At 52.1% G+C, this 15366-nt stretch overlaps 4 protein-coding genes across 4 annotated transcripts; 1 reads left to right on the top strand and 3 right to left on the bottom strand.

Annotated features, from left to right (window-relative positions):
- Positions 1-60: 60 nt before the first annotated feature.
- On the top strand, positions 61-1738 carry DSM5745_03468 (putative MFS sugar transporter protein; the record flags this gene model as incomplete). The annotated part of the gene is made up of 2 exons (XM_026745484.1): positions 61-1047; positions 1109-1738. The coding sequence occupies 2 exons, from the start codon at positions 61-63 to the stop codon at positions 1736-1738; spliced, it is 1617 nt and encodes a 538-aa protein (XP_026606350.1).
- A 291-nt stretch (positions 1739-2029) lies between these two features.
- On the bottom strand, positions 2030-3124 carry DSM5745_03467 (allantoicase; the record flags this gene model as incomplete). The annotated part of the gene is made up of 1 exon (XM_026745483.1): positions 2030-3124. One exon carries the CDS (start codon positions 3122-3124, stop codon positions 2030-2032), a length of 1095 nt encoding a protein of 364 aa, XP_026606349.1.
- Positions 3125-3970: 846 nt separating this feature from the next.
- On the bottom strand, positions 3971-4291 carry DSM5745_03466 (uncharacterized protein; the record flags this gene model as incomplete). The annotated part of the gene is made up of 1 exon (XM_026745482.1): positions 3971-4291. One exon carries the CDS (start codon positions 4289-4291, stop codon positions 3971-3973), a length of 321 nt encoding a protein of 106 aa, XP_026606348.1.
- A 2344-nt stretch (positions 4292-6635) lies between these two features.
- DSM5745_03465 (putative sensor histidine kinase/response regulator) lies at positions 6636-13899 on the bottom strand (the record flags this gene model as incomplete). The annotated part of the gene is made up of 5 exons (XM_026745481.1): positions 6636-8683; positions 8733-9071; positions 9120-9664; positions 9748-10935; positions 10991-13899. The coding sequence occupies 5 exons, from the start codon at positions 13897-13899 to the stop codon at positions 6636-6638; spliced, it is 7029 nt and encodes a 2342-aa protein (XP_026606347.1).
- Between the last annotated feature and the right edge of the window lie 1467 nt (positions 13900-15366).

Here is a 15366-nt window from a genome sequence, read left to right as displayed (position 1 = left end):
CTGTCTGGTAACCCCAGTTCCTTGAAGAGGAAACGTCCACGCTTTCAGCCCTCGGTCACCATGAAGGAAAGAAAGGAGGCTGTAATGGCTGCGGCCGTGGAGAAAGACCTTCCGGCTAAAAGCATCGACCATGTGGAAGAAGCCGTCCTCGCCAGCTTGACAGAGGACAATTTGTTCAAACTTTCTCGAGAGTCGCTGACTATGCGATCTTGGACTGGTGTCCGCCTATGCCTCGTTCTGTTCGTCCAAGGCTGCAACCAGGCAGGTTATGGTATCGACTGGGCTGTCATTGGCGGTATCAATGCCTACGATTCCTGGCATGATTATTTTGGCTTCGGGACCTCTGGCTCAACTTACGGCCTTCTCAATGCGCTGATGCAGATCGGAATGGCATGCGGTGCGCCTTTCTATTCGCTGGCCGACATCATCGGCCGTCGCAGCGTCAACTTCCTCGGCAATTTCCTCGTGGTAATCGCGTGCATTCTTCAAGCTACCGCACCGAACATCAAATGGTTTATGGCTGGAAGGTTCTTCATGGGTTTCGGTACTGCCCTAATGTCAAGCTCGCAATACATGGGTGAGATTTCGCCCACCCACCTTCGAGGTCTCTTAGTCGGTATTTTCGGCGCCTGCTTCCAGATCGGCAGTATGTGCATGAGTGCGGCCCTGATCGGGATCAACAAGGTTGACGGCAACCTGCAATGGCGTTTGCCTCTGTACCTCAACATGATATTCCCGGCACTGGTCTGCTTGGGAATGTACACACTTTGTCCCGAGTCTCCCCGTTACTACATCATGCGAGGGCAGCGTGACAAAGCCCGGCGCGTCATTGCCAAATACCACACAACAAGCGGCGACATCAACCAGCCGATTGTGAACATTGTGGTCTCTCAAATGGAAGCCTCCATTGAAAACGACCGCGCCGGCCACCAGAAGTTCTGGGACTTCTCCGTCTTTCTGAAGCGCACCGTGCACTATCGCCTTCTAGTACTGGCCCTCTACTCTGTATTCCAGCAGTGGAACGGCGGCGGCATTATCACCTACTACGTGAGCCCTACCCTCTTACTCGTACAGTATTTGCCCCTAACTAACCCTGTCCTATATCTAGATGGTGCCTGCCTTGAACACGATTGGCATCGAGGAGTCGATCAAGATCCAAGGAATCCAACTCGGCACAACAGGTGTCTACTTCGTCTTCACCGCAGTAGGTGCCCTCATCATCGACAAATTCCGCCGAAGAACCATGATATTCGCCGGGCTAGGAACGATGATCCTTTTCCAGACAACAACGACGATTACATCCTGGCAGTACGACGTGAACGGCACCAAGGCCGCTGCCGGACTCACAGTCCTCTGGATCTACATGTACCAGACCTTCTCGGCAATGTTCGTCGCGACAATGCATAACCTCTACCCCATCGAAATTCTCTCCTTACCGCTTCGTTCAAAGGGTATGGCCCTGTATACCCTCATTCAGTCAGCGGCCGGGGCGGTACAAACGTATGGGATAAGCGTCGGGATTAACAAGCTTGGTTACAAGATTTGGGTGGTCTATATTGTTTATAACACGGTGCAGCTTGTGTTGTCTTACTTTGTGTTCCCTGAAACTAGCAAGTTGACGCTGGAGGAGATTGATGCTGTCTTCGAGACGCCTGGGGTTAGGCCTGTCAAGATGTCGCTGGATATTTACCATGCGAAGCGGGAGATGCAAGGCGTGCAAGGCGAGGGTGAGGCTTGATTTACTCTATGCCGACGTTGCCTTGAATTCGTTGTTGGTGGTTTGGTCATCCTGTAGTGTTAGGTTTAGGGCTCACACGTGGGCTGGCATCCTACATACCTACCAAACTATCTCATAGTTATTCCACTATCAGTTTGATGAGATCTCTTCTTTATGGAAGTGTCTTTCTTCTTATAGTTCCTAGCAATATCACCCCAAGTGATTCAGCTAAGCTAAAATATACATTTGAGCAAATACAGCAGCACAGTGATATATCTCCTAGAGTAAGATAAATTCATTCTGGTCTATTATTTATTTTTTAGCAAAGATATCCCTCTTTCCAAAAACACGGAACCGCTTGACTCCTCCATCTGGCACAAGAGTAAGCTTGACATGAGTGAAAGTCCTCGTATCAGCAGCAAGATCCGCGCCCTCAAAAACATGTTCCGTGTCCGCCTGGCAAGGCCTATCACCCTTGACAATCTCCGTCCATCCTGCATGGTCATGCGCAGGAATCTCATCACTACCAACAGAGCCCGCGGCTAGTCCGTGAACCCGCACCGCGCGGGGGAAGTTACCGCGGAAATCCTTCGTGTCGACAATGACCTTTGACACGGAACCGGGTAGTCCAAGCTTGACGATAGCCCAGTCGACGTGGCCCTTGGCGCGGGATCGGGCTGTTTCCCAGCCATCGCCCATGTCCTTTCCGCGGCCGGGGAGGAGCAAGTTGCTGCAGGGCGTGTAGTGCTGGTCTGAGGCGCCGAGTGCGAGACCACCCAAGAGCGCAGAGGATAGTTCTTCCGCCGGTAACTCGCTCTGATCCTGCGACGTAGACTCAAGAGTGGGCGGGATAGCATGGCCATACAGTCGAAGCCGGCCGAACCCACCATCCGGGTACATCAGCAGCCGCACGTGCGTGTACGGCGTCGGGTTAGCAGCATCGTAGCTGTTCAGCTTCCACGCGCGGCGCTGTGACGGCCCGCATTCCTGTGGCGGGAGAATCGTCGTCCACCCGCTGTAGCTGGGGTCAGCGATATCGGCGTCGCTGACGCCGGGGGCATAGGTGGCCTGGAGCTCGGCCTTTTCGCCGTAGTTGCCGACGAAGAAGCCCGTGTCGACTTCGACGCCTTGGATGGAGCCGCTGGCGACGCCGAGCTTGATCACGACCCAGTCGTAGGGGTCGGGGTTGTGTCGGCGGGTTTCCCAGCCGTCATACCAGGCGCCTGTGTGGATGAAGACGCCGGGGCGGTTGATGGGGGGTGTCGGGGTGAGGAGGTTGGAAGCGGCGGCGAAGTAGTCGTTTGAGCAGGCGAGGACTTTGCTGTTCAGGGCGGCGGAGGCGAGGTTGGTCGTGTGCGCGAAGACCTTGTCGATGTCTGAGGCTGGGATGAAGGTGATGTCTGCCATGGTGTGCTTCGTCTCCTCGTAAGTTCAGGAAGGGACAGGAAAGGAGAGAGAACCTTGAAGGATGGGCCGAAGCCGTGCAATAACTATAAGGTTGAGATGGCGGGGTTGGAGATGATGTTATCCACAGATAAGGACGACGCCGCGATTACTCGATCCCATCCCCTCATGCTTCTTCCATCTCCCTCCGTGCATTTTCTCCTCCTAAATCATCCGGGTTCTCCATCCCATCCTCGATTCCGACTCGTCTCCTGAGTTTCAATTACCAATCGCAACATCTCGCCCTTCAATGGCCTCGTTCCTGTCTCGCTGCCCCACTACCCCAGTCCATCCTTGTTCGGAGCTCTCCGATAAGCGCACTGTCCCGAATCGATCTCGCCATAGAACCATGGGATGGGGTACTTTACAGAAACCGAGCTCGAAGTGCTCCCGCAGCCTTGTGTACCCGACGGCGGGTGTAGTTAGGGGTTGACCTTGATGCAACTTGACACTCGCCTCGGCTGCGACTAAATGGCAATGGCCACCAAGCTGCGGTGTAACAATGTGACGTCTAAATGAAATGTCAACTCGAGGTTACTTTGAGCTTCGGGCTTGAGTAACCGTTACGGTATTCGATCCACGGAATCGCAGACGACTGGGGGAAACAGGCAGAGAGTATATTGGCATTGAAGTGAAAGATATTAGGTACAGAGCCAAGCTGGAGGGGGAAGACATTCTTGAAAAATGAGATTCGTGAAAAGTTCTAGTTCTAAGGATGAACGCCATAATGCGATGCAATGCAATGCCTCCCCGGATATGGCTTGCCCGAGTCGAAGCTCCAGGAGTGTTGCCGTGCTCGCTCCTTCCTGTTTACCTGCTGCTCTTCGTTGCGAGTTCCTCCAACATCTTGTACCGCCACTCATACTGAGCCAGCTGCTTCTTCTCCCCTGGAGACAGGACCTTGCCCTTGTCCGTCATATCCTTCTCCACCTGCTTCAACATCTCCCATCGCTTGATAATTCGGGCTTGATGCTCAGAGATGGACGCAAGGTTGGTATCGTTTGAGGCGAGCCGGCTGTCGATTGTAGAGTGATACGAAAGCTTTGCGCGGAAGAGTGCCATATCGGACTCGTCGTATTTGAGGCCTTGAGGCTCGGGGAGGGCGTTCTTGCTGGAAGGCTTGGAAGGCATTTTCGGAATGGATATGGTTGAAAGTGGTTTGTAGGTTCTGACAACGAGCTGATTTGTATGACTCCAGGTCAACGGTGAGTTTCTTTTGATCGGGTGTTGGTTCTGGATGATTCTGAGAGAGGGCCAAGTCTTGCGTGCAGGCACTTGAGTTCACGAAAATGGAAGGAGATAGATGCAATGATGGGAACTTTGCAAGATGCTCAATTGTGATGGTAGCTCACCCTGGGGCCGGAAGCGAGTCGGCTTATATCTCTCTGCCTTCAACGACAGCAATCCGGGTGATACCAAACAGGGCGCCCAATACGACTGGTAGCGATGGCACAACGAACCGGATGCAATCGAGCTTCCTTCACCGTATGTGTTGTTCTATCAATCCACCCCAGGGCCGTTTGTGCCAATCGTCTTGTGGTTTCTCTCTCGAGACCGGTTCCCTGGGTAGCGACAGCCTCGTTTGATCCCAAACTGTGACACCATCATGACAACTTCGGCGCAACCTTAGAGTCGGTATGGAGATTAGGGTATCCATTCCCGTTGTTTCTGGGATCCGCCGGTAGAGGAACGAGTCGGTGAGAATCCATTGTCTTTGAGCAAAGGAACAGGGTCTGGACAGACACCATAAGGCCCGGCAGACCGTCCGATGCGGTGTTTTGTGCATCTTGAGCAGCACAAACGCACATGAGATTTGCCGAAACATCTGACAGTCAAATGCAGACATGCCCGAAGCATATGGCTCTGCGACGATATGCTCGTTACACACGCCAAATTGAGCCCGAGAAAGGCCGAGAGTAAGAGACTATCTATCCCTAAAGTCAATATCTACCCGGCCAGCCGATTAGGCCGCTTATTAGTTCCCCGAGACAAAACTGCGAAAGAGAAACGGCGACTGTTTTCGTCCGCTGTCCGTCACAAACGAACGTGCTTTAGGTGTCAGAACTACCCGCGTGGGAAACAGCTTATTCGAGCACCGCCGAGAGGCACATTTTCTTGATCACCCCTTTTAAATTCCCCCATTCGTGGCCGTTTCCGAGCGGCCTGCATGTAGCCGCAGGGTACGTTGTTGTACCACGGTTGCGGCAATGAAGGTGCCACCGGGCGAGGAAGTCCCATTGCAACAGGATCTATACTTGAGGTCTATGTACAACCCAGAAAGCACGAAACTTGGAGCCTGAGCTCGGAAGTGACCCTGATATGTCCGAGGTGGTCTATTGTTTGCCAGCGGTGCATACACGCAACGACACCTGTTCCGTCCATTGTTGGAGTACTGGCAGCCACTGGGCTCTTTACGATATACCCAATCCCGTAAGCAAGGACTTTGGTACCTATGTGGTAGGTGGAAATATACATTCTGGCTTTCTCAACCGCGGTACCTTCCGGCTTCCCCTGGGTGCGTTGACAATCTGCAGCAGTTCCTGGTTTCCTCCCCTTTTTTCTTTTTCCATATCCACTCTACCGCATCACAGCTGCAGCGCGCCCAGGGGTAGACTGTTAATAATAGGTAGCCATGCTAGGGACCGATCCGACCGATTGAGGTTGCGGGTCGCTGCCTAAGATCTCCCAGGGTCTCGGAATCCGGACCAGGGTTTGTATGCCTGTCGCTTCTTTTGGCTGGAACCGACATCCGGGGTTCCCCATTGGAAGGGCGTTCTACCTGCCTGACTCGTATATTCGTGGCTGAGACCTTATACCTCCCTCATTCTCGTGGCTACCATGGCACGCATCGAAGCCACCCGACCAGATCGGAGGACAGAGTATCTCTTACGTGGAACGGCTTACAGAGAGACACTTCACAGGGACAACAATTCACGGTACCTGTGTACTCGTGCCATAGCAACCTGACAGAACCTAACACATCATATAGATTGCATTCTTTTTGGTCATCATGACATAATATAACCGCAGATCGAGACGCGAAATACTACATAAGACTCATTGATTCGTTCCAAAAACGCGTTATGAAGGGCAGTGGACAGAGAGAAAGGTAAGAATGATATTCGCATCTGAGGATAACGGATTCAAATGCCCTGAATCTGAAGGAAACTCCAATGGGTAGGTTTGTAGATGGGTAGGTATAGGTATCGAATGCAAGAGAAGAACGAAAGTCATAATCCAATGAATCAATCACAACCCCCAAAACCAAAGAGATAAGGATGAGGCGAGGAGAAGAATAAGAACAGTCTATCCCATTATCCCATTATACAAATCGAACTCGAACAAAAACACGCTAGATCCAATTAAACAAAAACAGGAAGGGTAGTAGCGGTGGTGGTATTTATAGGACAGCACAGGACAGGACTGGATAGGCAGTTCAAGGAAAACAAGAAGGGGGGTGCTTGCTCATACCGACTCATTTAGACTGTGTATGGGGCGGCTCCTCAGGAAGAGCACGTCCAGTCCCATCAGAGCCAGAGGTCGAGGTAGAAACGGAACCAGCGCCGGACGACGGGATACTACCAGACGAGGCGATACTGGCCGACGCTGCGGATCCAGAATCGGCACTCATACTCCCCCTCCCACGCACAGACATTCTCGTTCTGGTAAATGTTGGCACGGGGGCGAGATAGTTATCCAACATGTCGCTCAGGATATTCGACCGTACGGGCTTGGGCAGGTAATTGTTCATGCCGGCCTCGAGGCATTTCTCGCGGTCGCCCTCGATTGCGCTCGCCGTCATCGCGATGACAAGTGCCTCGTTGACGTTGGGGTCGGGGTCTTTGCGAATCTCCCGCGTTGCATTGTATCCATCCAATGTGGGCATTTGGACGTCCATGAGTACGACGTGGAAGGGGTTTCCTTCCTTTGAGCGAGCGCGTAGGGCGTCGACGGCTTGCTGGCCATCGCTGCATGCTTCGCACTGTAGGCCAAGGGAGGTGACGAAGCGGACGGCAATCTTCTGGTTGATAGGGTTGTCTTCCGCGATGCAGACGCGAATCTGGTCGCGGGGGATCATGGTGAGATCGCGAGCGACGGGGCGGGGCGCGGCCTTGTCTGTGATTGCAGACTTGGACCAGGGCGTGCTTCCGTTTTCGGACTTGACTTTGTTGAAGGAGAGGTGGAAGGTTACGGTTGTGCCGGCGCCGGGGGTGGATTCGAGCCAGATCGCGCCGCCTAGGACGTCTTCGATGATGGCTTTGCAGATACTTAGACCAAGGCCGCTGCCGCCGTAGGATCGAGCTGTTGAGCTATCTGCTTGGGAGAAGGGCCTGAAAAGTCGTGGCTTTTGCTCATCAGGAATGCCGATGCCTGTGTCAGATACTGAGCATTCGAGACGGACGCGCCCTTTGCCCTCGCGGGTGACCTTGGCTGAAACAGTTACGGATCCCTTGGGCGTGAATTTGTAGCTATTGCTGAGGAGGTTCATGAAGATCTGGTGGAGTCGGACGGGATCACCGAGGACAACAAGGTCTGGTGGAACATCGTCAAGATCCTCGATTGTTTCGAGTCCTCGATCTCGGTGAGTGTAGCGCAGAGCTCGGACGACTTCTGAGATTGTCTCTCTGATGTTCAGGGGTACAGTAGAAATCTTCATCTTGCCCGCCTCGAGTTTCGAGAAGTCGAGGATGTCGTTGATGAGAGTAAGGAGCGTATCAGCACAGACACGGATCGATTCCACGTATTCATCCTGCTCCCGATCCAGTTTTGTTCCCTTGAGCAACTCGGAAAGGCCAATGACACCATTCATCGGGGTCCTCAAATCGTGAGAGATATTGGCAAGGAAGATGGACTTTGCCTTTGCAGCATCCTCTTTTAGCTTCACATTGTGCTTTGCTTCCGCTTCTGCAACCTTGGCCTTTTGCTCTGCCTCCCGAGCCTGGGAGAGCGCTCGTTTTTGAGTTTCAACCATTGAGGCATTTGTAGCGCCAACTTTGCGGATTTCGCGGAAAAGCAGCGCGTTGGATAACGAGATCCCGATTTGGTTGCACAGCAGGTGGAGCACCACGAGATTCCGCTGTGTAAATGAGTTTGGCTTTCCCTCAACCTGAATGACACCATGGAGGTGCTCTCCTTGCATGATAGGCAATGCAATCACAGATCGACTCAATGGATTCCGAGTATGGTAGGCCTCGCTGACGTTGGAGAAACGCTCATCCTCGAGTACACTATGGACGAGCACCTCTTCTCTGGTCCGCATGACATAGTGAGTGATCTGCTGAGCCATCTTATCTTCCATTTCAGAAAATGGTAGGCCATCAACAAACGACCTTTGTCCTCTCTCAAGATCTCCCGCGGCGGTAATGGTAAAGTGATTGTCAAAGTTGGTCGCAATGACTGCAAAGTCAGACCCGTTACACGACTCTAAGACAATCTCAATCATCTTTGTCATAAGTTTGTCAATCTGTAGCTCAGAGGACATAACTTGACTAGATTCTAGTATACTTGAGAGATCGATGATGTCTGTTTAGTGTTAGCACTAACACATCAATGATGAAAGCCCGCGGCTTACCTAGTCCGACGCCAGATATATCAAGTGAGCGCTCGCCTGTTGTCGCAGCAGTAGCGCCACTCTGCTCTAGCCAACGATGTTTCCGATCTTCTTCTTGCATGGTTTGGGTTACCCCACCATGCTCCGGCCCGACGGCCTGGTTGATCTCAAGGAGTGAATCGACTGTTTGACAGCCGACATCAACGCTTCGGCATGATGTGGCTGTTCTCAATAGCCATTCGTGCTTTTCGGTCAGTTGGGATGCCTTGCCAACAGCGCTAATTGCCGCCCATGCAGTGATAGCGTCCTGCATCACGGAGCGTGCTGCTCTCTTCGCGCCACGGCGGACCAAGAATTCTCCTATGAAGGATTAGCATAAACAAGCCAGAAGGTGTGGCGGCACAGTACCGTAAAGCTCTAGAGCTAGAGCTTCTTCCATTGGATATTGATGGACTTGGCAATGATCAATGGCGGCTTCAAACGCCTGGAGCGCAGAAGTGTGGTCATCTTGAACCTCATAAATCAACGCCTCTAGGCTCAATGACCACATCGCATAATTGGCATCGCATGCGCGTCGTGCAAAGTCAATCTCGGCCTTATACTTTAGGACTATATCAAGTTTCCCGTCAAGGTATGCCCTCGTTGGATTGTCGTTGTGCATCGTCAAGTGAGAGAGGGCTGCGTAGAAATAAACGACGTAAGAGACTCGGGACGACCAGAGCCGGGATATGCTCTCGCCCATTTCTGTAGCCAACTGGATAGCCTTGGCATGATGTCCGTAGAGATACAACGGAATCATTGAGAGAGCATGATAGATGTCACGAGGACGATCGGGGTTGCTTGCACTCTTTTCCAGGAAATCAATGTATTCGGTGGTTATATGGCTCTCGTCATTCAGCACGGTGTCAGCCACTCGATACTCCGTTTTTCCTTGTAAAGCCCGTGCAACTTGCCTGTAGGATATACTTAGCTCTAAATCCTTCAACAGGGGCTCAGGTCGAGCATATGCTCAAGGTCCCAAAAAAAGCACACTTACCTCAAAGTAACAAGTGTAGCTCCGCCGCGAGTATCAACCTCCCAGTCGTTGATTTCCATCGGGCCTTCATTGCAGAATGCTTCAACAAGGACCAGGTCGTGCCCGAGAAATAGCCTAGTCATGGCCATTGCTGATATGGTAATCAAAGTTATGTACGGATCGCCCAAGGTGAGTGACGTCTCAACGGAAGCTTCAAGGGCTGGCAGTGTAGATGCAAGGGGTCCTCGCAAATGGCCGACATAGAAGTTGTAGACGATAGACCCACGACTGCGGGTCCACAACTCAGGACACCGGTCGAGTAACGTTAGCGCTAGTTCGCTGAGCTTTACACCGAGATCAAGATCCCGAAACCTGCTGAAGGCGATCATGGCGAGGTGAGAACAGCCGATACATATCTGAACGAATCCACCTCGGAAAAGGTGATGGTTCATCATCTCAATAGCCGTCCGATAAAATGTGAGCCCGTCATCCCAGAAGGTAACCGACATTGCTTCCGCTAACACTGTTCCGATCGTGATGGTATTGATGTCCTTGCTGACGGACTTACGAGCCAACGCATTTAGATCCATTCGTTCGAGATGGCCCTTGAGCACATTATAGGCAGCGTCACACTTTTCGTAAGTTGTCGGTTCTCGAAGATGCACGCCAAGCTCCTCCAGACACGTAAGTAAAGAGTTCATGGAACGGGGATGGTCACCCAGCTGGGCGTATATCTTGGCCTTTATAATCCATGCTCTCGATTTACAGACAGCCGTTTTCCCATGGTGAAAGACTTTGTGTAGCAAATCGAGGGCTTCTGTGTTGAATCCTTGGGACCAAGCCATCTCAGCGGTAGCGATATGGAGGCGTAAGGTTTCATCATAATAAACATCGATCCCATTGTCATCCCAGGGATTATCTTGCAGAAGGGCAACACAGTGGCGGTAGTACCAAAGTGCGGTCGGGCGTGCCCCTGATTGCGCAGCGATCTGCGCCGCATCCCATAGGATCTTTCGGTAATCAAGCCTCTCAATGGCACGAGATTTGATAATTCGTGAGGCTAGGGCGACATGTCTTGCCATGGCATAACGGCTACGACCATCGTGGTAATACTTCCTCATCGCTTGGGATATGATGAAATGCATCTTTTCGATGTTACGCCCCTCGGTCAATGAGGAGGCGGCTTGTGCGAGCCGATCATTGGCAAACCTGAGATCCATTAGAACAGAGTACGGTTGAGTAAAGAACAGAGCCTATGGCATACCTAAATTCATCATCAGAGCTCCCAGGGATGACAAAATTCGCTTGCACGGCAAACTGTAACCCAACAACCATATCGGCTTCGGATTGTCTGAAGAGATTCGCATTCTGGGGACACGTGAGATCCACCGCCTCATCATCCTCGCTAGAGTACAAAAACTCGCTCGTGAGGAGCTTTTGTACCAAAGAAAACGAGAACGGACTTCCCAACAAGGCGCCCCATACAAGAATTGAGCGCGCCGCCGGCGGAAGGTCCTGTAAGCGTCTGGTAATAAACCCTATTCCCAGCCCTTCGCCGTATCGGGGTGCCACAAACTCAGTGAAGATCCGGTCAAGGTCAAACTCCCACATAGAGTTTTTCCAAGAGTACCAGATACAATTCGTACTATAGCAGGTTTCGAGCATCATTCGCACGTAGAAAGGGTTTCCGACGCTCTTTTCCTGGATGACGGCTGCGAGAGGTGTCAACGTTGGGTTCGGAGGTTGGTGCATAGTGGCTGCCACGATTTCCATCACTTCTTCTTCCGAGAGTGGCTTCAAGACTATCCTTGTCACCGTGGGATTGTCATTCTCAAAGAGTGATTTTATCGCGTCGGACTCGAGCTCCGACTTCCGACTCGTGAGCATAAGAACACATGGAATCTTCATTCTAACGATGTTTGTTATCAACTCCATGGTCTCGTCGTCGGCGTAGTGTAGATCATCGATGCAGACGCAAATCATCCTGAACTGAGAAAGTGTCTTGAGAATCTCCAGGAACGTTTCCATCAGCCGCATGTTCTTTGACGCCGCATTGGTGAGGAAGAAGTCCACAGTCGTCTGTCCTTGATCAATACGTGGAAGAGGCGCCCGCTTCGACGATTCACCTCTCGTCATATCTTTAAGGATGAACTGGGCAGCCGTACACTTGGGAGACACCTGTTTCTCATTGGTCCCTGGTGACATGAGTTGCTCTGGGAGCTCCAAGACTCGATGTAAAGTTGACCACATGGGCCTCAAAGCACAGCGGACTGTGTTGTGGTATTCCGTTGTCACATCTCGTTCGGAAAAAATCTGACGAAGTAAACTGGCAAGAACCTTCGCAAAAGGCTCAAAAGGTACCCTTCTTGCCCGGTCCAGCCGGGCCACACCGATATAACCTAGTTTACGTATAGCTGGTTGAATGCGGTTCAGCAAATCAGTTTTCCCAATACCCGCAGCACCACTGATTGTGATAACCTCACACTTGCCTTGTCGGCGGAATTTTGCTGCTGCCTTATGCCTGCTGAGCGGAACAAGCGGACTTTCGTGCCCCTGTAAGCTCGGGACACCTGAAGAATGGGTATCCTGATCCGTATTGTCCCAAGTTAGACGTGGATCCACGGGGCTCTTGGGTTTGTTGGTAATTGGCTTCGGCGTAGAGAGTGATGACTCTGTACTATGGAAGGACTCGTGGGTGGAGGCACGTCCGAGGTTATAAGCAGTGCCGTTGGTGCTGGTTCTGGGGTTCAGTTGAAACGAGCCAGAGTCACTCGAGACTGAGGCAAGATCAAAGCTATCAACGCGCCCTTCCGACAGGGAAGAATTTGACCCAAGCCGGCTTGAAAATTGAGTAGCGGCTTTTGAATAGGAAGATTGTTGACGCCTTGACACCTTTTCAATCACACTTAATACCTTATCATACTCCCCCTGCCGTCCGAACATTTTCGATGGGAGGGTGAAGAAGGACGAGACATCACGCTGTGCAACTTGAAAGTCTTTCAATGCCTCGCTATCGCCGTCACCAAGCAACCGAGATATCTGCGCTAGATCTCTTTTAACGGAGGATATAGTGTGGTACCGCTCGTTGACTGCTTTATGGGTCATTTTCTGGATCACTGCAGAGACCGCGTCCGGAATATCCATCCTCTTGGCCGAGACCGGCGGCAGTTTTTTGCCCAGAACATTCTGCACAACTTCGACTGGATCAGTACCGGTAAACGCTGGTTTGCCGACTAGCATAGTCCAGAAAAGCACTCCGAGGGCGTAGATATCAGTTCGACTATCAGGCTCTGTCGGCATTCGTCCCGTTTGTTCTGGTGCAATAAACTGTAGTTTGTTCTTCACCCCGAGTTCCCTCGATATTGTCAGCCAGCCCTCGCTGAGTACATTGTCGAAAGCCTTGGCGCCATTTCCAGTGTTCATCAGTTTCACAGACCTGGTTTCTCGGTTGAAGTGGAAGGCGTCTGGGCGGATCTCGCCATGGACTGTTTTCAATCCGTAGTGGAGGAGCTCCAGGCAGTCGCATGCGCCTATTGAGAAGTCGAGAAACACGGATAGAGAAACCTGCTCCCCAGGGCTTGGCTCCACGCTCTCACTTCTGCCGCCAATCGCAAACCATGCCGGCCCAAATGCAACCAGCCCCTGTAACATATTCAATCCCGGGGACTCGAAGATGGCTACCAGAAGCGGACCTGCATCGCCAGGGTCCGAGGGCAGACGGATGAGATCTAGCGGCCGCATAGTATGACTGCACTCTGGATCCGAAGTTTGTACAATTGACCTCATCATATGGTACTCGCGCTCCAATCTCACGACATGCGACGACACCCTAGCCACCACCGGGATCCATACAAATTCATGCTCGAGACGGGATAACGATAACTCGCTACTAGATTCGCTCAAGCTACTTCTCCAGTGGTGGCGGAAAGGCGGCCGAGACTCTGTCCGTGGGGAGGTACGCGATATACTCGAAGGTCCGGACGAGGTCGCGAGCGGGGTGGAGACGTCGGGGTCCGCAGCATGTCGGAGACCAAAGACATGCCAGTGGTTATATGTTGAATGGAAAGGTTCAAACGATTGGTCCCAGGTATATCCGGGCAGTTGAGCGAGTCTTTGAAAGAGCCGCGCCGGTGGGAGGGGCAGGTCCTCACCAAGGATATGGCTATCATCCATCTCCGCCAAATGGGTGCACAAAATATCCTCGCTAATCCAGCCACCCCTCACTTATACGGCCATATGTAAAGTCGTATGACAAGCGTTGTCACAGGGAACAATCGAGGGAAAGACTAAGGTCGAAGGGGCTGGCGGTCATCAGGGCGACGAAAGCAGCCTTCGCCAAGGACGGGGGAAGTGAGCGGTTTGCCCGTGCGAGGAACCAAAGACGGACCGCGTTCCAATCTGCAGAGCAGCCGTAGGGTTAGTCTTGATACGGAGGCTCAAGTACACATGCAGGGGGGTCCAACCCAACGTGTCATAAATCTAGATGCAGGCCCAGGCAGCGCTGGAGGTGAAAGGCGAAGTTTGCGATTGAAACCTCAGGACAAATTCAGCCCAATCCAAGGTGGATTCTGGACCTGATGGGGTGAGCTTAGTCAGGCGGGAAGCACGAGCTTGGCGGGAGATCAGCTGCAATGCAGAACGCTTGGAGACTTGAGACATGAGACACATCATGCCATCTGGATACTTTAGAGCAGCGAGTTGCCAGCGACTGTCTGGATAGTACTCTGTGCTAAGTCCAGCCTTGGTTATCTTATCCTGGCCATCAGGTCGCCGGCCCCGGGCTATTTGCGCAACCTCAGGAATATATTTCCGTTGAGTAGGTTGCACAGGCTTTCGAACAATCAGCATAACCACGGCACCGTGTCGGCACGAAATACATCATAGACAGCCCCGTTCGGGGCCATGGGTAAAGCTTCCCCGGTGATGATGCGGTCTGTGGCAAATAATGACTTGGAAAGGCTTCCGGAGAGGCTGGGGAACTGCGTCTTGGCAGCCAGGGACCGATTTCGACGCCCGTTTGCTGAGCGTGGATGCCCTCATCTTTGGGCACCGAGGATTTCATGGCCATAGAAAGTATACTATAGTCCAAAATCCGCGAAGTAGACCGTGCGATGTTCGAACAACGCCTGGATTCGTGGTGAGGACGGGATCTGACTCGATCAACAAGGCACCCAGCCCCTTGATAGCCCTGAACTTGCCGTCAAAGTATATATGCTGACATCCGGATAGGGATCTCCTTCGTAACGGTACTCCGGCCGGAGTATGAGGCTATTTATCCACAATTACCGCTTTGTCAAAGGTGTCTCAGTCTACGTACGTACTTCGAGTCTTCGAAGTATTAGTTGGTTTGAGGCGACTCGCGGGATGTTTCAGCATTTCAGGCATTCCCTCGACTGCCAGGTTTGGTGGGATAAAAGCCTTGTCGAGGCGTTCCCGTGATCCTCCCGGCGCGGATCAAGAACAAGATCAACGCGTGCCTTGAAAGTCGAAGCGGCCGAGAATCTTCTAGCGAGGCGATAGAGTTCATGCAACAAGGCAATTTTAGGTTTATGATGACATCCATGGCTAAACCATGGACTATAACGGCTTGAGTCCAGTTATAAGCAGAAGGTCCGTGTACATCTTCTGGTATCAGGTATG

Source organism: Aspergillus mulundensis (assembly GCF_003369625.1).
Source record: "Aspergillus mulundensis strain DSM 5745 chromosome Unknown scaffold_2, whole genome shotgun sequence".
Classification (NCBI taxonomy): domain Eukaryota; kingdom Fungi; phylum Ascomycota; class Eurotiomycetes; order Eurotiales; family Aspergillaceae; genus Aspergillus; species Aspergillus mulundensis.
Note: the sequence above shows the minus strand (reverse complement) of the source record. Positions and strands in the feature narration are given on the sequence as shown.